General features: G+C 27.4%; 1 protein-coding gene across 1 annotated transcript in view; it reads left to right on the top strand.

The window, feature by feature from the left end:
- Window positions 1-24,977, top strand: part of LOC122518872 — a 67,614-nt gene that overhangs the window by 29,730 nt on the left and 12,907 nt on the right. The window contains 3 exon segments of the mRNA XM_043637987.1: window positions 876-1,087; window positions 15,702-15,854; window positions 20,975-20,989. Coding sequence (XP_043493922.1) covers window positions 876-1,087; window positions 15,702-15,854; window positions 20,975-20,989 — 380 coding nt within the window.

Raw genomic sequence — 24,977 nt, forward strand, 5'->3', positions numbered from 1 at the left:
TCGAAGAAATAGTCGATATTTTGACTTTTGACAAAATAGCTGCTCCTAAAAGAAAAATTTTCGATTTTCGACCAAAATTTTTTCGTAAATTTGTTTAAAAATATAGAAATAATTATCGGAAATCTTATTCCTTCGATTAATACCTGAAGAATATATCTGAGAATGTTATGTTAAAATTTGAAACCGATCGGTTGAGCTGTTTTTGAGAAATTGTAGTTATCGACTTTGAAAACACCGTTTTGAGAAAAACGCGTTTAATGTTTCAAAAGACGTTTACACATAGTTAAAAATTTTTGTTTTCAGCTTACATGGAGTGAAGAATATTTGCCGGATTAATTTGAAATTTTCAGAGAATATACTCAAATATATGTACATTCCGAAAATACAAAACAAAAAAATTAATTTTTTGAAATTTCTTACTAGGTATAACCCCTTAATAAACATTGGTATTAATTTAATGACCCTTTAAAACCGTAAAAGATAAGGGTTAATAAAGATACATTAATTTAATCAGAATATCGATGTTTTTTATATATCTAATTAATTGATTTGCTAAATTTCATATGACGGTATTAAATATATTTGTTTCTATTAATGGATCAATTTAGAAACTATATTATTCGAGCTACTTACTTATTAATCCTTTAATTATAAAAGTAATTTTTATATATGAATAATTAATGATGCAATTTTCATTAAGAAAATTCAAAGGACGGTAAAAAATCCTTATTCTACTTTTTATTATGCTCTAGTTTCATAAACGCAACGTTTGCAAACTGATTATTTGAGCTGCTTACAAGATTAAAAAAAGAAAAGGAGAGGGAGAAAGAGAAAGTAAGCAATCGATATGAATTCAATAACCTTTTTGATCTCAGGTGAACTTGGAGATTACGATCCCGAGATACACGAAGGGAATTACATCTCCGAGCACAAATTATTACTCAAGCAGACTGAGACGATTGAAGAAAAGGCTATGGAACTTCATCAAACTGAATTAAAAGGATTCACTCAGGAAGAAGCTGAGACACGTTTTCTTGGTTTGGCCTCGAAATTAGACACCTATGCTGTGGATCCGCATCCGGTCAAGGTAATCGAAGATTTATTTCTATTGATAATTCCAATTTCTCTTTTTCTCTCTCTTTATATTTTAACATTATTGTTTATTTATATTTTGTCTTTTTGTTTTTTCTCTTTTTGTTCATAATTTCTTTAATCATCTTTCATGGTTTCATCGAATCGCATCGATTCTTTACAAGAAAATACTTCAAATCAATCTATCGGAGTTTTAACGAGTTTGAATCTCTTTTACAATCAGCTATAGCAACGTAATTGATTCATTTCATTACGATCTCTTACTTTCTCTCTCGCTCAACTTGATTTCCATTCAATTCGAATTTCAACGAACGGTCTTCCTTATTATTTATTTTCTCTGTCACTCGTTCGATTTAATTTCTTTTTTAGATACGGTTTTTTAACAACGGCAAATGGAATACGTGCTGAGAAATAATTTTTTAATAATCATTGGTTTATATTTTCTCTTTCTCTTTCTCTTTTATTCAACTTGTTTTTCATTCAATCGAAATTAATACGAACAATCTCATTATAATAATTATTATTTATTTTAATCTTATTACTCCTCGAAACGAGAGAGAGAGTTTCTCTTTTTTTATTAATGATTTCGAAGCAATGACGATGAAAAATCGAACAACAACAACGACCTTTGATAATCATTTTACTTTTTGTTGTTACTTTTTTATTTATTTTCTACGTTTTTGTTTTCGATATATTTTTTTGATTCATTGGGAAAAGAGAATAATTCGCAATGCAAATTTAACTCGAGGACATATCGGTAAACATCCGACTATACCCTCTCTTTACTTTATTTTCCACAACTTATATTTTTCGTTGTGTTTTGTTTTCTTTCTATCCGCGTTTATTGACCGGTCCAAAAGAGCGACAAAGTAGAGTAATAGAACAGTCAGAGTTGCAGTGGCCGTGCACCAGTAAAAACGTTTCTTTATCTTTCTTTCTCTTTCTCTTTATACATATTGGCGTTACTTCGTGAAAATGACTAGATAAAATTTTGAAATAACTAATAATAAATAATTAATCCGATAACAAGCAAAATTTATAAATTTTTTTATATATGAAATAATTGAGTGATTGAAAAGGAAAATAGGTGAAGGGGGTTCAAGGAAGATATTTAACAAAAAAATTCAGACAAATATATAAATTATAAATTATACATTGTCCTTTTTTTCAGTCCCTTTTCTTTTCAGTCATTCAATAGCGAGATTAATCGAAGTACTTAAAATCAAAGTACATCGTGAATGAGGACACTATACTATTGCAGGCATACAATCAATTACATAAATACTTGCATGAATGATACATAGATACTATTATCTATACTATATCTAGAATGAATTATTTTACACAGAAAATCTCAGTTAGTGATTATAGATCGAAACTACGTCATGGATTAATGACGTTATCTTCGTATTTTGTGCGAGTGGTAGTCTTTGAATTATTACTACAGCAGTGCACTACTCCAGAACGTAACCTTAAACTTCTTCACCTTACTTTATCGGTCTCTACAATGCGACTCTAGTAACACTTTCTCAATGTCAAATAGGATCGATGCGATTCGCAGTTATATTTAATTAATTATCAGTCTTTACATTCTTCTCTCCTTTTCTTTTTTATTTCTAACTTTCTATATTGTTTTTTTTATTATTTTTTCTTTTTCTTTTTATTATTTTTTTTTTTTCTTCTGCTTCTTCTTATTTTTATCCATTAACTTTCGTTTTATTTTATTAACTTTCGTTTATTTTATTTAACAAATTTTTTCATTTAATTTCTCTTTATTCTTATGTTAGATGGGTAGTGAGCTGTTTATTTTGAAAATAGTTTAACAATAAGTTCATTTGTCAATTATTGTTCGTTGTTACTTATACTATCATGTACCATCTGGAGTAGTTAGCTATAATAAAAAATATATTTTAACTTTTTTGATTATCTTACTTTTTTATTATTTGATTAATTTTTTTCTTATTTCGTTAACTTCTGCAATTTTATTATATTTTTTCTTCTTTCATTTAGTTTTTATTTTATTTCTCGTTGGATGATGGATTTTACAATTAGAGCGATGTTCTAGATTAATTTATTCTTAATTAATACTACAATGATGAAGAAAGGAATTAAACTTAAAGTTTTTACTTCAAATAAATTATTAATTATTATATTCAATATTTTTGCCCCCCTCTCTCTCTCTGTACTTTTTGTTTTTTCAAATAAGAAATATATATTTCTTCATTACGTTCGCGTGACTATTTCACTTTTTTCACTACCTTACTTAATTTTTTCCTTTTCTTTCTTTCTTTCTTTTTACCGTAACGAACTCTATTTAAAGAAGTTTACAGGATTTAAATGTTCTCCTCGATACGCTACGTTGACGAAGCAAAACGATCTTCTGAGAGAGATTAACGTGTTAAACTATACAAATAAACTCACCAGCTGTTACAAGTTATTTCTTTTCTTTTCCTTTTCTTCTTTTTTGTAATTCTTATTTTTCATTTATTGTCAGAAGTTTGTATAATTTTCTTTCGTACAAATATTTTAAATAAATCTTGCCAAATTATTATAATCATACTTTCAACAATTCATCGATAAGATATTAAAATTTAATGAAAAAATAATTAAAAAGAAAAAGAAAAATAATTTATTTATTTTTTAAAGTAATTATTTTCAAGATAGAGACGAATAAAAATACTATGTATAAAATACAACGTTCTATTTAAATGTACCGAATAAATAATTCCAAAGTCAAGTAAACACAAAAATAAAAAATTAATTATGTAGTTAACAAATGTTCCTCATTATCATTATAAAAATGCAATATAAATCAACGTATACGAAAGTGTACCTAATTTGTTTCTTTTTGTTATCGTATTACAAAAATAGCCTTGTTTTCGGGGCCACTTACCCATACGCGTGCATACCACACGTACATAAATACTCCAGGGGTGGTTAAATCGCGACATTTTTGTATAGAACTTCCGGATGTAGATCGGAAATAGCAGGATGGCGTGATCAATTGCACAAACCAAGAGCCTCCTCTCTGTTATACGTTTCCTTTCGTGACGTTAATAGTTCTTCTTCTTATATCCGGCAATGCATTTTGTCCCGTTAGCACCGTGTTCGTTTCTCGTGCGTGTCCTTTGACGTGATACCTCATTCACCCATATTTTCTTCTCTTTTTTTTACCTCTCTTTATAAAGAAAGAGAGAGAGAGAGAGAGAGAGAGAGTGAGAGAGGGAAGGCAAGATGTGATATATATCCGCGCACGCGTGTGTATATGTGTGTAAGTGTGTATACGTATGTGTTTCTGTACTATCGAACGAAACTGCTACAGTATGAATAGATTCTCATTTACGATCGAGCTTTTATATCACAAAGTTAGTTCTTTTTTCTTTTTCTTTTTCTTTTTTAAAAAGCTTCTACTTTTTTTTTTTCATTTTTCTTTTCTCTTTTTTTTTCTTTCTCTGTGTACCATTTCCCGAAGCACTTTTTTCGATTCGCGTCTATTCCTCTTTCATATAGTTATGAAACTTTGCTCAGAATATATACCGTTACGTCAAATTAATCACTTTCTTTTCAGTATTGGGGAAGGGGAGGGAAATGTTTTTTATAATATCAGTTAGTTAGTTAGGACAAAATTTGTAACTTATTTTTAACTTGAAAGTTAGATCGAATGGAGTATTGGTTTAATATTCTAACGTTTTGTAAGCATAATTAATATTCTTTTATTGATGAGTTCTAAGTATTTTGCTTTTTTTTTTTTTTCTATTCGTTTTATTATTCGTGTTTTATTATTTTGTCATATTTATTTTCTACTCGAAACAAAGTAAGCCTGTAAATGAGCCGTTTATTTTGAAAGTGGCCTAACTCCATATAACCTTAAATTGAGATATTTAAAGGTTTGCGTTTCAATGCAATTAAAAATATACGAAAAGAATAACAATGAGTTATGTTGCTTAAGTGTATCTAAAGGTGTTAAATTTACAGTTCCTATTAAAATAATGGCAATTATTAAGTGAATAATATGCGTTTTCTTACCAAGAATGGAGTTAGGCCACTTTCAAAATTAACAACCAGATTCGTTATAAAATTTGAAGGAACCGAAGTCCATTCAACATAATTTAAGATGCTTCAAATGGCGAAAAAACAATACTTATTTTATTTTACATATCTTTATAACACTTTAAAAACATAAATTATGCGATTAAAAACATTTTTTACAAACATAAATTACAAAATTTCATTTTGTTTATGTGAAAGGGGTTTAAAGAAATCGTGATGTTCCGGTGGTATATATCGTAATAAGTCAATTATGTCCTTGAATTTTGCGGTTGTAATTTGTCTTATAGTTTTATACAGTCAATACAATATTTTCGAACTTTCTTGTCTACCCCGACGTGGTATTAAATTCAGGACTTTAAATTTTTCGTTCTCATTTATTGATGTCTTATAGAAAATTTTATACGGTTCATTTTTGACGAAACGCATCCAACATATTTAAATGTATCGAAAAAGAATTTTTTATAAACGGTAACTTTTCCGTTTTTAGTATTTAACAAATATCTAAAACTCCAATTTCGTGGCGAGCCTTTTCCGTTCTTTTGACGTCTTCGTTACACAATTTTTCGCTCGATAGCTTCGTAAAGCAATATATTTTGTTTATTAAAATCTCCCAAATTCCAAAACTTCTCAAATATATTCTTTCTTTCTTCTTCTTCGTAAGTATAAATGGAGTTAGGCCACTTTAAAAATAAACGGTTCAGTAATTCAACTAACTCTGAAAACTTATGTGTCCAGAATTACCGTATTTACTCGGAATATAAGAAATCTTAAATGCTTTATTGATAGATAATTTGAAGCTGTACATGTTACCGTTGGTAACTCGAAATAATTGACAAATGGAGTTAGGCCACTTTCAAAATAAACGGCTCAAATAATCTCAGAATTTTGTATAGAATTATTTAAATAATTTTGTAATTATTGAAAATATTTTTTGTCAAATATTTCCATTATGTAGGAATTCATAATCGAACAATCGTAAAATAACAAATGTTAATATTATTACAACGAGTAGAATATTTTCAAGAACAAAATTAACGAGAATATATTTGATTGATGTAAAAACAAATATTGTGTTAATCCTTGCCAAAAAGTATCAAAAATTAAAAGGTTTACGATTAGTACAAGAGATTATTTTCTTTGTTCGATTGAATGAATGGTCGTCAAATCGATTATCATGGAATAACACTAACCCTCAATCATAAGGTTTCCTGTCTATGAGTGAAAACGTATCGTTAATGAATCCCGTAGATGGTGAATAACGATCGTGCTCAAACGAGCTGCCGTTGATTTACGATTTGACATAAAGCAACCCATGCTAAATCAACGCGACCGAATCTGTCGCGATTCAATGAAATTCACTATACTACTCAATTTATCTATATAATAATAATATATATGAAAAATTGTTTTTATATATTATTTTATACTATATTTAAGATTAATTACGTATATGTATTTATATATAAATTTTTTACTTTTAACATTAAATAAATATAATGTGAAAATTGTTAAGGTTGTAACTGTTAAAAATTAATGAGAAAGAACTTTTTTAACTTCTTTTCTGTTAGTAAAAATGTTTGTATAAAATAATTCAACAATTGTTTTATATTAGTCGTGCACTAAGCTTTTCAATACATTCACGTAATTTCACAATCGTCAATTTATTTATTTAAATATTCTATAAGCCCACTGTTACTTATCGTAGTAGAAGATTATATTACGCTTAGACCGATATTCATAGAGATTTCCATGGAAAATCTGTATCTTATGTTTCTTATCATAGCAGAAGATAAGCGCGTATAGAATGAAACGTTTCATATCTATATTCTATTAGGCCAGTCAACGCGGGCCTAACTTCCAGATTCTCTGGCAAACGCGTGCATCTTTGTCCTAAGGGTAAGTTGACGACGCTGAATCGAATGGTGCTAATTTTATTTAAATTTAATCCCGAGGTTTTGAGAAAAAGGATAAAAAAGGGTAAGATATGGCCTTATCTTAGAATCTAGGCATTTAATCGAAAAAAGTTTCAAACAAAAGTTGTGGAGAATTGAAAAATACATAAAAAATGTTCTAAGGTTTATTTTCGTATCTGCAAAAATAAGCGAGAAATATTAAAAAATAATAATTGTAGAGTGGGGGGAAAGCAAGTCTTACCCCTCCGTCGCTTTTTACACGCGAGCGCACTAGTATGCTAGTGCGTGCGAGCGTCCGTGTGCACTAATACACAAACGAAGGATCTTCGGCAATCTTCGGGACTCTCGGCCTTGAATGAAAGTGCGAGTGAGAGAACAAACCAATATTGATTTCTCTCTTTTTATTTATCATGCGATAACGAGTATTTTTGTTTTGGCCATCGATAGTTGAGCGTTCTGTATACGAGTGCGAGTGAGAAAGAAAACCGATATTTCTCTCTTTCTATTTTTTCACTCGGTAGCAAGAATTTTACGTCTTGGCCATCGAGTGTCGAGCGTTCTGTATACGAGTGCGAGTGAGAAAGAAAACCGATGTTTCTCTCTTTCTATTTTTTCATTTGGTAGCCAGAATTTTACGTCTTGGCCATCGAGCGTCGAGCGTTTTGTATATCTATATATATATCGGCGTATAAGCGCGGCATTTTTAAATCGAATCTTGATGCTTATGGCACGCCGTTTCTTTATTTATTGTCAAAAATAATGAACCTTGAGTAAAAAAAAAATAATTCATTTTAACAGGAACTATTATTATTTAGTTGAGAGTAACAATAATGAATTAATTTTGTGCCTCGCCATAAAATTAATTAGAATAATTAATTGATATTAATTTTTTGCCTCACAAAAATTTAATTGTATGTATATCAAATTAAATACATATTTGAAAATGAAGAATTTTATATCCACACACAAAATTAATTCAAGATATATATGAAAGGATTTTCTAAAAATGTGGAATTTATTTTTTGTCTATACATAATTTTAATTCATTTTTATTATGTTATAAGAAAACAGTAATGCATTCTGATTCATCTTCGAAGTCTTAAGAATTGTACGAAATAAATTTAGCTATTATCAAGTGGTGCGTTAGCGTAAGTAGTAACGTCTTCGCTTCTCGCGCTGGGTATTAACGTTCGATTCTTTGTGGGGGAGTTATTTTTTTATCGGTATACTTACATTAAAATCAGAAAATTGTCATTGTATGGTTAAGGCATAAAAAATCGCACAGCATGTTATCTAGTTTATTCATTTTCAATCTAAATTGATGATCACTATAGAGAAGAAATGAAACGAATGAAAACTAATAAATAATAATACATACCTCAGTTAACCTTAAAAAACTAATAAATAATAATACATACCCAATTAACCTCAAAAAAAACTTTTATTACTAATATTCACAAATAATCAATGTTTTTGAAGATATTTTTGAAGATATTCACAGTTATTTAATATCAATCATTACTGTATGTAATAATTAAATAACTTCAAAACTCATAAATAATTTTTATTTGTATCGATATAAAACACGTGTTATGTATATAAAAATATCAGAATATGGATATCAGTTTATATACTAAATGTAAGAAAGCTATATCTACTTACTTCATGCTGTTAATTTGAAATCGCTCTACCCGCGCATCGTAAATACCGACAAATTTTATTCTGTCAATTTTTTATTCGGTGCGCACGCATCGTAAAAATTCACTCTTATCATGTTTTCCCAAAAGTGCCAAATGAAGTATAAATTCAAAAGAAAATAATTGAGTAAAGAAAAAGAATGAATTTGAAACTTCATTATATAAATATGCATAAACATTTTAAATAATCATATAATATATATTATGCATAACTATATTCTATGGATGTAGAATGTTTGAAAATTATTTAAGCAATTTTGGCATTTATTGAAATTTATGATGCCGCATACGTATGATTAGAAAATAGATATGAATGTACACGGTGTCCGATAACTATTTGCTACAAATTGCAGTCTTTAATTAAATTTATGATACAACACGTGTTTAGTAATTGTATAAGAATATACAGAATATTGGTATCGATGTTTTAAAAAGACGAATCACAGATGTTGTTATTGAACGAATTTATATGGAAATTCTATAAATGCATTATTATACATTTGTAGTATCGAATATTCGTTCATGATTCAATATTATTAATGGTACAGGTATCAAAAGTTTTATTAAAACATACGTTGTTAATTAAATAAAATAGAAAACGAATAAAATATTTTAAATAGAACAATTAATTTTGCAAACAAAAATATATATATCATAATCTTATATGGATCATTTAAAAATTTGGCGTATAAATTAAATTTGTATAAATAATGGGGAGGGGAAGGGATTGGAAAATGCACATTATTTTTGGATACGAATATTTTCAACGAAATGTAAAAATAATATTCATTTAATCTCTCATAAAAACAAATATAATTAATATAAAATAATTTAATTATTTCTTTTTATTTTATTTAATTTTTTTATTTAGCAACTGTAAATGATCAATGATAAAAAGAAAAAAAATTGGATTATATCGATAATGTGTTGATTCACAGATCGTAATTCGGAAATTTAGGAAATACGGTTTGTCACGTGCGATTATCATGTGTGTATGTTTATGTGTGTTTGTATTGCACACAAATCATTGAATGTGCATACGGTATACGTGTCTAATTTGACAAGAAGATATACAAATGGGCGACGAAACGTGACTCAATGGGTTATTGTCTTACTCTAACCAATTAAATAATTATATTACTAACTGAGCATGAGATTTAATGTCTCGTTTGAATCTATTACATAAATAATATTAATTATCAATTTTTATTATTTCTTTTGTCTTACAAGTTCAAATTTGTACAAATAGTTTTCTTTAATTTTTTATTAGTATTATTCGTGTACAGATTATCAATATTTTTTAGGGGACATTTTTATAATTAAAAATAGTAGAAAATTAATTCATAATTATTTCAATTCTCGTTTTTTTTAAAATATAAATAAAGCGAAATATAATTCAGTTATTTATATTTTCGGTTATTTTCTATATATTCATGTATTTTGTATTGTTAGAAATTGTATATAATTATAGTTTAGAGTAAATTTAAAAATTTTTTTTATATTATCGAATATCTGATGTATTATATACATATAAATATGTATATGTATGTGTAAATCTTTTCTTCACTCTTTTTCTTTCTTTTTACAAAACTTTAGGATCGATTTACTCTATAAGAAGGAAACTTTTAATAGTTTAAACCTTGTTTCAAAATTCGCCTATACAATAAGTTTTATTATTCGATCTGGATACGTTAGATAAATAAAATGAATTGTAAATTTTTTTTTTAGATTAATTAAGTTTCGTATTAAAACAAAAAAGGAATGAATTAAAAAAAGATTAAATTAGTAATAATAATTAGAAAAAATATTTTCACTATTAAATCTATTTTATTCTTTTTTTTTTTTTTTTTTTAGATATTTTCATTAAATGACATTTTTCATCGTTTTTAACATTTTTTATATAAGATACTTTTTTTATTTTATACATTTCGGATAAATAAGAGAAGAAAAAAGAATAAAGAAAATTCACGTGATGTTGATGTTACCGTTTGGATTTTATAGATTGAATTATTTGATTTTCGAGTATGCTATATATCTTTTGAAAAAGGGATTTTTGAAGTATACTTCTTCGAGTTCAACCACTCACGAAAAGATTGTATCTCTTTCCTAAATCCTGAAAAAAGAACTTTTGATCTCCACTAAATTTCTTTTACTTTCTTTTTATCTGTTTCTTGTTCTCTCTCTCTCTCTTTTTCTTTTTCTTTTTTTAATGTGGATAAGTATTTGAAACTTTTTAACGCTTTTTATATTGATATTTCATTGAAATCGACGTAATATTATTGAAAAAAGCTTTCTACTGAAAGGATCATGAGGTTTGATATTTTTTCAAAAAGAAACCAATAAATAAACAAATTTATAACAATGAAGAAAATAACAAATGATTAAATACCTCAATTTTTTTATTGTCTTCTTCTTCTTCTTCATTCTTTAGTTTAGGCAAGTTGCCTGTTTCGTAACGACGTTTCTCTGCCTATTGCACTGTTAAATTGTCGCACCATCGTTTTCGTGGGCGCCCCGTACTTCTGCGGCCAATCGGTGACTTATCCCGTGCAATTCTGACGATTCTTCTGTTGTCCTTTTCGTTGTCCTTTTCCTTGCATGGGTCGTCATCTGTGGATCAGTCCGCCTGCGGATCGAGATCAGCGATCATGTTGCCGGTCCTAAGCCCGGGAAAAGGAGGAAGGTTGTTGGATCAGGTTAGTTCCCTACCCAACGTAAAAAAAAAATTGCGGCTCATAGAAACGACACTCTGCCTCGGAATAGGACTGATCTACAGATTTTTTTATTGTTTCTTACATATATAGGAAGAACAATAATAAAAAACTAGTGTGTGTACTTATGTATGCACGTAAGAAGTTATACTTCTTTTGCATAACACAATATTTTTTTTCGCAGCTTATACGCCTTACAAAGTTCCGCGTTTGTTTGTGATGGATACTTTCTTTTAGATACATTTTTATAACGATAGTAATAGGCATTACGTTTCTCTGCATTAGTTTTAGAAATCTCGAAAACTCAAACAAAAATACAAATGTATACTGATACTGATCAAAAAGCTGCAAGAGATTATAGTTTAATAAGAATTATTGTAGAAAATAATTTATAAATAACTAAAATGCGTTCATTTTCTAATTCTTTTGATAGAATATTAATGTACATGGTTTCTTCCCAGTGTGAATAAAAAGAAGATTGTGTCTTCCAAATCTTTCATGATTTCAGCGTTGTTGGCTTCTTCTTATCGTTGTTGAAAATAATATACATTCTCTCTTGCAGTAAAATGATTGATCACTTATGCGGAGAGAAAAAGTTTTCTAATGCTTTGAATAAATATTTTTCAAGAGAATTAGAATATTTGTTTCTTTTTTAGAAGCAAGATTATTATTTTTACCTTTTAACAGATTCATGTCTTGCTTATTCCTTATAACTGCGGTTGGATTCTATTCGCATAATAATTCACATAGAATCTCTACGAAGGATACATTAGTTAAAAGAAATCTTTATATCGTTAACCATTGGAAAATGAAATTTATATGTATAGATCCAATGCTATAATGGAATCTTTTTCTTGGGTGCGCTACGGTCTTTGATTGAAATAAAAAATGTAGAGCTGATACTTAGATAAAACTATTTAAGAAAAAAGTTTATGTATGAAATAAACATATATAAAGAGAGAGAGAGAAGCAGAGCACCATAAATTGAATTTAAAAACAATATAATACATATATTTTACTCGGTAAAATATTTTAACTGAACAGAATATTGCTATTTTACTTACTATTGTCTGTTATAATATCAGGATAAAGAGACCGATTTGTAATTTATCGGTATACTTACATTAAAATCAGAAAATTGCCATTGTATGGTTAAGGCATAAAAAATCGCACAGCATGTTATCTAGTTTATTCATTTTTAATCTAAATTGATGATCACTATAGAGAAGAAATGAAACGAATGAAAACTAATAAATAATAATACATACCTCAGTTAACCTTAAAAAACTAATAAATAATAATACATACCCAATTAACCTCAAAAAAAACTTTTATTACTAATATTCACAAATAATCAATGTTTTTGAAGATATTTTTGAAGATATTCACAGTTATTTAATATCAATCATTACTGTATGTAATAATTAAATAACTTCAAAACTCATAAATAATTTTTATTTGTATCGATATAAAACACGTGTTGTGTATATAAAAATATCAGAATATGGATATCAATTTATATACTAAATGTAAGAAAGCTATATCTACTTACTTCATGCTGTTAATTTGAAATCGCTCTACCCGCGCATCGTAAATACCGACAAATTTTATTCTGTCAATTTTTTATTCGGTGCGCACGCATCGTAAAAATTCACTCTTATCATGTTTTCCCAAACCTGCCAAAAGAAATATAACTTCAATAATAATAAGAATAATAATAAATCATTCAAATGATTATTTATACTGAACTATTAAATTCCTTAAAAAAAATATATAAAATAATAAATTATAAAAATTAATAAATATATACAGTAAGACCTCTTTTTGTGCGGTCCTTTTTTATACGATTTTATTTTTGTGCGATTTGTTTTGTGCGGTTTTATTTTGTGCGATTTGTTTTGTGCGATTTATGCTATCTAAATCTCAGCAGCGTTGCTACCAATGTTTTCTTTCAATGTACGAACTGATTACATGGTCTCCTTGACGACGATGTATCCGGACTTCGCGACGCTGTTCATCTGATTTAAACAATCTCCTAACAATTATTTAATTTGATTGAAAGCATTTTCACATCTATATTTCGCAAATAATTGATGTATTTTCTAAGTGCGACTTTTTTTATGCGGTCCCTATCCACCGCACAAAAAAAGGTTTTATTGTATATCGTACAAAGTTGTTTATAATATGTAAGTATTTATAAAATTACCGAATATTTTTTTGTACGATTTCTTTTATGCGGTCCCTATCCACCGCACAAAAAGAGGTTTTACTGTATATATATATCTAATATGCAATATAAAAATGTTCGATAGAATATAGCAATCGATAGATTCGATATACTTCGTAATAAACAAAAATAAAAACAATAATAATAATAATAATAATAATAATAATAATAATTGATAAAATAAAATGAAAAGAAGATAGAAGTGATAATAACACGTAAAATAAATCCAACCTGAACAATTTTTAATTCGAATAATTATTGTTACGATTTAATCACATTTATTATTATGATTTTTATTTAAAATACTTTCGAAGAAGTAGATCTTTATGAATGTTATAAAAGTCAAGATCAATGATTTAATTAGATTTCGTATTTAAATGTTAAACCCTTTGAAAATAATCTTCGAATAGCATTTCAGTAATCGACTTTTCTTCCATTTAAAATTCACTTTTATGTTATTCGAATAGTTGATAAATGACGAATGCTTTATCGTTTTTTTTTTCTTTCTCTTTCTCTAGTCAATAGAAAAAGGATCAAAAGAAAGAAAAAGAAAGAAAGAAAGAAAGAAAGAAAGAAATAGAGATATTATGTAAAATACTGTCGAGAGCCGAGGAAAATAATCGTGTCAAAAGCTATAAGCTCTCTTTGAGCTTTAAAGCTTTTTCTCTTTTTCCGAGATTCTCCTTCTTTCTTTCTTTCTCTCTCTCTCTCTCTCTCTCTCTCTCTCTCTCTCTTTCTTTCTCTCTCTTTTTCATTTTTTTTTTTAAATGTTTTTTTATCAATCTGTTTGTTTTGTTGTCTCTTTTTTTATCTTTCTCTCTCTTTTTGATGCGTCATAGCGTTGATAATTTAACGCGGACAAAATTTTTATTAAAAAGAAAAAAATAAGCGAGAAAAATGATAAAAATAATGTCAAAAAAAAAATTAGGATTATTTTTGCAGGTTCTCAGTTGATGGTTATACAGCGGACAGATTGTTGATATTCTTTTTGATCGAAGACTGAATTATTCATCGCATGATTGTCTTGCTTCGTCGTTGAAATCGTTAAAAATGGTAGGATTAAATGGGAAAGAAAAAAAAAGAAAAGAAATGGAAAGAGAGTGAGAGGGGGAAGGGGGAAGATGCTGATGAGTTTAACGATTCGTGTAATCGAATTTTTTTTACTCGTTTTTCCTTTAATTTAATAATTACTTTTAATATTTGTTAAAATAATATATATATATATATATATGTAAAATATTCTTTGCATTCAAAATAATATGACATAATATAGGTGTACAATACTAAATATAAAACCTTGTTATCACTTTTCGTTTTTTTTTTCATGGTTTTTCCTGTCTTCCTTTCTCTTTCTTTTTTTCTATTTTCTTTTTCTCTTCGATCTTCTTCGTTTCTTTTCTTCGTTAACGTTAAAAGCATCGCTAAAATCAGCAAGCCAAGAACATTGGATTTTATCAGAGATTTCTTTTTTATCTTGATCCATGCGTAACAGTTTCTCAGTATACCATAGATAAGGAACCTTTTATGGTTAACTTTCTTCGTTAGCGTAGATTTAACGTTACAATTAATCTCAACATCGTCTCCATTTTTTTTCTTCTTTTTCTTCATTTTCTTTGTTATATTTACTTTCTTTCTCTATCTCTGTCCCTCTTATTACGAATTACCGTTCATTATCGTCAAAGCTTTTAGTCTAAAATTTTAAGTATTAATCTTAAATGTTCTTTTAAATTCGAAATAAAAAAACATATACATACACGCACACAACTATATGCATTCACGTAAAATCTTTACCGATAAATTTCTTAATTTTCTACATTTTATTTTTACTTTTGAAATATAAAATATGAGCAAATAAAAACGACGTTTATCATGATTTTAAAGATAACATATATTTGATAAAATATTTCATCTCGATATTGATAAAAGAAAAAAGAATAAATTATTAATTAAACGATATCAGATCGAATTTGAATTATTTTTGGTGTTATCTTCTTTTTCTTTTTATTTACAGGATCACAGGGGTACACAATTGTATCTTGGTATTAATCACTGTGGCATCCTGACGTTTCAAGGATCACGAAAAACTCACCACTTTCGTTGGTCGGAAGTACAGAAAATCAATTTCGAGGGAAAAATGTTTATTGTACATTTGACCATAAACGAGGTAAGATTCCTTATAAGTATTTTAATAGAAAAAAAAGAAATATTCAAATATTCAACTACTCTTTCAAATACATTTGTTCTAAATTAAATTATGACTAAAAATATAAAACAAAAAAGAAATTGACAACAATTGATTTTGCGGTTTATTTAATAATACAAACGATTCTAACGTAAATCGTAATAAAATTAAAAATTTCCTTTTTTTTTTATTTTTTTTTTTTTCAATTTCTCGAACACATATATTTCATATCGTAATATAATAAATATAATATAAATAAATATAATATAAATTGTTGAAAAATGTTTTTTTGTTTTGTTGAAATATAATTTATTATTATCATCGGTGAAACATACGTGAAACGATATGTGTTAATAGAATTGTTTGAGATATAATATCCTGAAAGGATCGATTTGTTAATATGCATCCTCTATTACGTTTATTATCGACAATAATAAATCATAGCAAAACGATGATCATTTGTAATATAGCGATAAGCTTGGATGGTTTCAAAAGTGTCTCGAAGCTATCAATCTCCATTTTAGATCAATTTCCTCTGATGCATATGTATGTGTATTTAGATGTATCTATGTATATACATACATAAATATGTATGTAAATATACTAAAAGGATGCATTATACCGTCCTTTTTTCTCCGAAATAATACTTTACCACAATTCAATATTATATTTTTTAATATTAAAGATAATTTAATTGAAATTTTGATTAAGAGAGAAGAGACTATAAAATGAGAGAAAATAATGATTATTATTTATAATAATATTGAGATCATTTTTATTCGTTCTTTTTTTTTATGTTCTCCGAGAATATTGCAATAAAAAAAATATATAGTTCCATTTAAATAATCAAAGTTGAGCTTCGAATCTCGTAAAAAACAAATAATCTTGAGAACAAATTATTTTTAACCATTAGATTCCTTTTTTGCAATAGGGCAACTTTTTCCTTAGAAGTTTTTTTTTAGATACGATTGTAAATGCAGAAGAGATATTTAAGTGTTTTCATTTGGTCTACTCTATGCATACAGGGTGTCCTATAATTGGTAATAGTAATATCCCGTTATAGAATAAATAGTAATAAAAATATTCGAATAATTAATATTCATCAAAGTTTTCTATCTACGAATATTTATAAATATCAATGGTGTTTTTTCCATACCCATGAATACTATAATTATATGCTATAATTAAAAAATAATAATATAATATTAAAATAATATTTATTATGAGAAAAAAGAAAAGCAAAAAATCGTGAAAGTTTATTTTAAACTACTTTTTAAATTAAATTATCGAAATAATTAATAAAAAGAAAAAAAGTAAAGAGAGAGAGAGAAAGATCGTATTGATACGTATAATAATATAGTGAAAGTTTATTTCAATCAACTTTTCAAATGAAACCATTGAATTATTGAAGCAATTAAAAAAGAAAAAAAAGAAAAAGAGAAAAAAAGAGAATATTGACGAATATGTATATATATACAGTTTTTATCGAAACTAGATCCTTGACCTATTTTCATTTCGATATTCATCTTCCTCGAATGTTGACCGTTCGGTGGACAAAAAAAAACGATTGGCAAGAAGTAACATCTAACGGTAACGAATCGTGCCGATAACGGCTTTGACTATTTCCGTCAGACGATCTAACACACTGTTTATTATTAAATATATCATATACTGGGTGATTCAATAATTACAATATAATCATTCCAAAGATCTCTGTATTATTTTGAATTTTGCTAGAAAAATTATTTTAAACAAACATCCCTATGTTCAACGTGCATATTTCATGGAAAAATTAATTCTTTTTTTTTTAACATCGCGTTACAGTTTTTTTTTTATGTAATTTCAAGCTCATTGGTGTTTCATTAAAAAAGATATTCTAGTATTTACGTTGGTTTAATTTGATTTTTTATACCGTTCGGTATAAAAGTATATTAAAGTCTACGTTTTAGATATTATTAAATATAATATTATATTAAGTGTGGTGTATAATATTATATATTATTATATTATATATAAATTAAATATAACTGTGATTATAATTATTATAATCGATTGTCCAAAAATGAAGAAAACAATTTATTTGTCAATTTATTTTCCATTACAATTATTTATATTATAAAATAAATCTATCTCATTAATACACCAAAACAGAATTTTTACATTAAATAAAAAATAAACGAATATATTACGGATATTTAATAATTATTAAACCACCCTATATATATGTATATTTAACATATAGTTGTATAATATATTTGAATTGCAGCTCAGATAAAATGAAAGACTTATAAGATCTCTAAATCTATTCTTTCTTAAACTATATTACAAAGGTTTGCTAGAGATAGTAAATTTTGTGTAATCCATGAATGACGTCAAATGTTACATCACCAATACATCGGTAGCAAGTTATTTCATTCTTTCGTAAAATCCCAAGAGAAGAATTCTCGGGGACTGAGTTTATTCTTGGCACGAAGAAAAGAAAGAATAAAAAAAAAATCATTTTAAAAATAAAGTTCCATGTTCGAAAATGTCATTACCATTCGTTAGTGGTGAACGTACGTCACGAAAAAGTAACGATCAAAAATTTCAAAAATGTTTTTCCCTTGATGGGGTGTTTTTTTTTCCCCTCTGACTTCTTCTAGGCCGCGAATCGTTTTTCTCCATAAAAAAAAATAGGCTAGATTTAGTATATTTCGTGGCCTTCGAGCTTTACTCAAATATTCATGCACCGAAATTGTTTTTTTTATCCATCAACAAGAATAGCATTTGATATTATAATTCGTTATTAATAAAAAAAAAGTAATTAAATGATTAAAATAAAAAAATAATTATGCTCGCAGTTGGGATTAGACGTATCGTTTTATTTTTAAAATATACTGAAAAATATTTTTACGATATTCGTTGATAATAATAAGAAAGAAAAAGAAATAGTTTCAAAATTAAAAATATATGGTAAAATGTTATGTAAAGAATAGGTAATGATGGGGAAGGGTTTGAGATGAATTTTTAGCCAATCTAACAAATCAATATATTACTATTTGATTACTTAATTACTAATCAATTATTAAAATATAGTTTCAAATTAAAAGTATACAATGTTATAAATACAGGATGGTGGTGGAGGCGGCAGGTTGAGATGAATTTTTAGTCAATTCAAAAAATCAATTATTATTTGATTTTACTTATTGTTAGTTTCAAAAGTAAAACAATTAAAATATTAAATACATTGAGATAAGTTTTTAGCCGATTCAAAAATCAATTATTTTATTCGATTACTTAAATACTAATTAATTATTAAATAGTTTCAAAATTAAAAATATTCACTGCTTTAAATACAGAAAGGAGAGGGGTTAACTGAAATGAATTTTTAGTTGATATAAAAATCAATAACTATACTTCTCGAGACTTTTTTTTGAAGAATAGTTGTATTATAAAATTATAATCTAGGTAAGAATTAATTATATTTTATTTTTAATGATTATTACGCTCTTTTTTTCCTTTTTCTTTTTATTTCATCGTTCCTTAGCATTGACATAAATCACGTGATAAAAAAGATCGTTAGCCGAGGGCGAATATTTGGTTCGGAAGAAGGGTTTCTCGATTAAAATAATCCAATAGTGAACGACTACAACGATGACGAGGTTGCGGAATGGGATTACCTTTTTCTTTCTTCGTATCGCGAAACTTTTCGTACTGTTCACTTTTGTTTGTTTGCAAAATGTTTCAGGCCGATTTAACACAGTAATTAGTTAATTGCGGTCTCTTCCTATCTCTCTCTTTCTCTCTCTCTCTCTCTCTCTCTCTCTCTCTCTCTTTTACCGGTAAAACAGTAACACAACACACTAATAATGTTAAAAGCAATCACTTTATGTAAACTTTGACTCGTTCGATACGAGCCATAAAGTGGCATTATTAAATATGTCTCTTCGAATGACCAATTCATAACAATCACACGGTATTTCAAATTTATTCCATTAGTATTAATCAATTTTGAAAAGAGAAAAAAAATATGGATTTGTCCTATTAATATTATACGATCTTAACTATATTATTTTCTTTTTTATACTAAATGTTTATTTTTTTCATGTCTTTTTTATATTTTCTTTTTAAACGAAACAAATATAAACATTTATTTTATATAATGAAATATCTACTTTATATATAATATAAAATATAATATATAATAAAAAATATAAGTATATATATATATATAATATTAATATATAATAAAAAAATATATATAATATAAAATATAATATATAATAAAAAAATATATATATAATATAATATTAATATATAATAAAAAAATATATATAATATAAAAATCGTTGTTTTTGCGATTTTCAATTATTTTTTTATATATTTAAATTTGTTTGTTTCTTTCTTTTTTTTTCTTAAACATTTTGATGAAATAAATTAGGCATTTGTCCTTAGTGAAATATCGATCAAAATACTAAATAATTAGAAAAAGATATCATTATCAATTAAGTAAGTAATTCGAATGAGATTGATATGAACGATTTGAAATAATTTTAATATTGAAATTAAACAATTTAGACAATTATATTTTAAAGAATAATTAATAACAAATTGAAAAACCTATCTAATGAGATTCATTTGGAAATAAATTCACAATTTAAAAGAGTTCTACGTTCCAATTAAGTCAGCGTTGATTAAGAAATTAAATTAAACCAAAAAAAAGGGAAAAAGAAACGAGTCGTTAATTATAATAAAAAAAAATAATAATTCGATAGAAAATGAAATCAATTAATTTAAAGGAATATCATGATTTTGCTTGAATTTTATTACAAACACAACTGTCATAAGAAAAATAATTTTTATGGAAAATAAAAAATTAGAATTATTATAATATATTTGAAAATGAACTAGAATAATTGCAAAGTCCTTCATACGGTTTGACGAGTCTGATTGAAGCTTCAGGGATTGTTTACGTAACTCGTTGCTCTCTCTCTTTCTTTCTCTCTCTTTATTACTCGTGTATATCTATGTAGTTGAAAAAGAAAAGCTATTATATATATACATATGCATTGATTACGACCAAAGTAATCCCATTATTTTCCACTGCCGGCCGCTCTGTCCAGGACGTGAGGACTAAGGTGAGTCGTTTCTTGGCAGTTGCACGTGCTATTTGTGTCCAAGTAGGTAAAGAAAAAGAAAGTTAGAATAATTTTATATGTATATCATTTTTTTTGTTTGGTTAAAATACAGGTAACTCTCCTATAACACGGAGTATATCTCAATTATAGAAAAAATATCTTGTTATGTGAAACAGTGTTATACGAGGTTATATACAAACATTTCCGCGTCATTGTTTTAAGATAGTTTAAATTTTTTGAATATATAATTAAATAAAAGTCATGTTATATGTATACAGTGTATTGTACAAAAGTTTTTCCTAATTTTTTCATCGTGTTATAGGATACCGTGTTGTAGAAGGGCTGTATACATATAATATTATATTTAAAAAAAATAAAATATATGAGAACAAAAGTAAAGAGAGATTGACAAATTCTTCTTTGATGTTGATCAATGAATTTTATTAATTAATAAAAAAGAAGAAAAGAAAACATAAATTGTTGGCTTTATGAATTTTTATGATATAACATTTCGTTTTTTTCCTTTTTTTTTAACGCATAATATGTATAGTGTATTCGTTATATTACTTTTCTTTTTTGTAATATTATTTATTGAAGTAAAATTATTTTTAGCGAACGGTTATGAACGGACGATTCTCTCGGCTGGATGTTTTAAACGACAGGACGAGTTGGAATTCTTTTTTTCTTTTTTTAAAAAGTAGTTCGTAATTAAGAAAAATAGATAATTTGTGATGTGATTCCTTTTTGCTTTCTTTTTGGAAATTTATATAAAATTCTATAAAAAGAAATGTATTCTGTTGGATCATGCATTCAAGTATATTTGTCAAAGTTATTTAAATATTGTAAAATTGATCGAGACTTATTGTGAGTTGTTAGTATTTAAAATAAATGAATAAATAAAACATTTCATAATGATCTACAATAAATTTTTCTTCAAAGGTTATCTTCATTTAATTTGTTTGATTTAAAAATAATTAATATTAGAAATAATAAAATGAAATAGTAACAAGATTTTTTTTTCTTTTTTGAGAAAGTAATGTTTGATAAGGAGAAAGATAAAAACAATTATAGGGAAAAAAATATTCGTACGTTATAGAAAAATGCAACGATAAAGGTCACATCAATCCTCGTATCATTAGGAAAATTGATTCAACAAATTTATATCAAAGACAAATTAACGTTTGACAATTAATTATAATGATGTATATTTCTAATTGTTTTAGTCGAATTCATCGAATTAAACTCGAAATTGTGTGGGTCATGTAAACAAAGTAAGGTTTGTAAACCATGAAAGAGAGAGTCAGAAACGGTGCTGATTATTCGTCTATGTTTCGTATTCATTGAAGCATATTTCTGTTTACATAATTACCAATTAGAATATCACGACGATAATGTGAAATTTTGCATCTGTATATAATATGTGATTAAATAAGTGTAAATTTATTAAACGTTTATTTTTCTAAGAATTCATCGATAAACTCTGCTCGATATATTAATTACGATATTAATAATTATACGTCAAAGTATTACAAAGTGACATAATATAAATTAAATAATATAATAATAAAATATATATATATATATATATATATATATAATAAAATATAAATTAAATAATAATACGCGATAATAATCTCAAAGTTCCTCAAAGGAGGAAGGTTGTTGGATCAGGCTAGCTCCCTACCCAACGTAAAAAATAAAATTTTGCTCATAGAAACGAAATATTGCCTCGGAATAAGACGCATTCACAAATGACGACCCAAGCAAGAAAAAAGACAAAGAACTGGAAAAAGAACACATAATGGAACATCAAGTCATTTAATAATAAAGATCAAGAAACCCTGAAAGAACTGAAAAATAATAACATTGATATATGCGCCTTACAAGAAACCAAAAAGAAAGGCAAAGGACAAATACAATACGACGACTACTTAATGATCTATAGTGGAGTCGAAAAACAAATCAGGGCAAAGGAAGGGGTGGGTAGCTATCGCAGTGTCTAAGAAGTATCAAAACAACATAAAAGAATGTAGCTACGTATCTTCACGAATCTTGGTTGTAAAAATGGAAGCGGAAAATCAAAAATTAAATATAGTGTCAATCTATGCACTCGAAGATAATAAACCAAAAGAAGAAAGAGAAGCCTTCTACGACCAACTACAAAATATAGTCGGATCATTACCGAGTAACCAACAAATGATAATCCTTGGAGATTTTAACGCCCGCATCGGAAACGAAATAATACCTGGAATAAAACAAAGGTTCAACGAAAATGTGTTAAATGATAATGGAGAACTAATGACACAGTTATGCACATTTAACGAGCTAAGGATTAACAATACATTTTACAATCATAAGGAGCACTATAAATTTACATACAGCAACACCAGAGGCTTCAGGTCCACAATTGATTATATTGTTATCAACAGATACGTCCAACCACACCAAATACTAGATATCAGGACGTTAAATTCCGCGAATGTAGGAAGCGATCATAGCCTGCTACTAGCAAAAATAAGAATGAAGTTTAAACCCCAAAGCAATCTTGCCCGAGCAACTCAAGAATCGAAAATAAACATCGAATCACTATGGAACTTACCAACTAAACAACTATATGAGAACAGGTTGAAGGATAAAATCGAAATAAACCCAATAAAAGAAGAGGATAATATAAACACAGCCTGGAAGAAACTAAAAACTAACATTTTAGAAGCTGCATATGAAGCCCTGGGAACACGAGCTGTAAAAAACCGGGCTAAAATGATCGAAATTCCTTGGTTCCGCCCAGAGATTAAGGAAATATGCAAAAAAAGAAAATAGCATACCTTAACTATAGAACATTACGAACACCTGAATCATACGAAATGTATAGACGAATCCGGAATCAAACAGCGACATTAGTAAGGCAAACAAAACAACACCATTGGGAGATTTTTTCGAAGAGAATGGAGAGTGACTTCTATGGACTCCAAAAACAAATCTGGCGATTTATTAAAAATCAAAGAAAGGAGGTCAACGAAATGATCGAAACAAATCAGATCACAAGAGACACATGGATTAACTACTTAACAGAACTCTATAAATCAGAAGAACCTCAAGCGGAACTAAATACGCCAGAAATAGTAACTAAAAACGACATACAAATTGAGTTCAGTGATGTAGAATCAGCTATTCGGAAACTAAAGAATAGGAAGAGCTCAGGGCAAGATGGCATTCCAAACGAATTATTAAAATATGGTGGCCAACGTCTCACACAACAGTTAACATTCCTAATCCAAAAAATAATATGCCAACACAAAATACCTGAAGAATGGCGAATCAGCACAACTATAGTTATGTTTAAAAAAGGAGACAAAAAACTACCTACAAATTACAGGGAAATAAATCTTTTAAACACTTCATTGAAACTAACAACAAAGGTTATAACGAATAAAATTAACAGCTTAACGAATCTAGAAGACGAACAACAGGGATTCAGATCAGGCAGATCGTGCACAGACGCGGTTTTCATCATAAGACAGATAACAGAAAAATCAATTGAATACAACAGACCAGCATATGTGTGTTTCATTGATCTGGAAAAGGCATTCGACCGTGTGCAGTTAAAGGATGTTATACACCTCCTCTATAACCGGCAAATTCCGAATAATCTTATCAAGACCATAGAGGACATCTATAGAAACAATAAGATCCAAGCAAAGATAAATGGTGCCTTGACTGAACCGATTGATGCAGGTCGTGGTATCCGACAAGGGAATTCCCTAAGTCCCCTGCTTTTTAACATCATTATGGACGAAATAATAAGAAATGTAAGACTGCTAAAAGGATATAAAATGGGCAACGAAGAAATAACCATCCTATGCTATGCTGATGACGCTGTATTAGTGGCCAAAAATGAGGATGATCTACAACGTCTACTACACCGATTTAACTGCATAGCCAAATCATTCAATATGAAAATATCGGCCCAGAAAACTAAATGCATGAC

This window comes from Polistes fuscatus, unplaced genomic scaffold, assembly GCF_010416935.1.
Source record: "Polistes fuscatus isolate 324 unplaced genomic scaffold, CU_Pfus_HIC Scaffold27, whole genome shotgun sequence".
NCBI classification, from domain to species: Eukaryota; Metazoa; Arthropoda; class Insecta; order Hymenoptera; family Vespidae; genus Polistes; species Polistes fuscatus.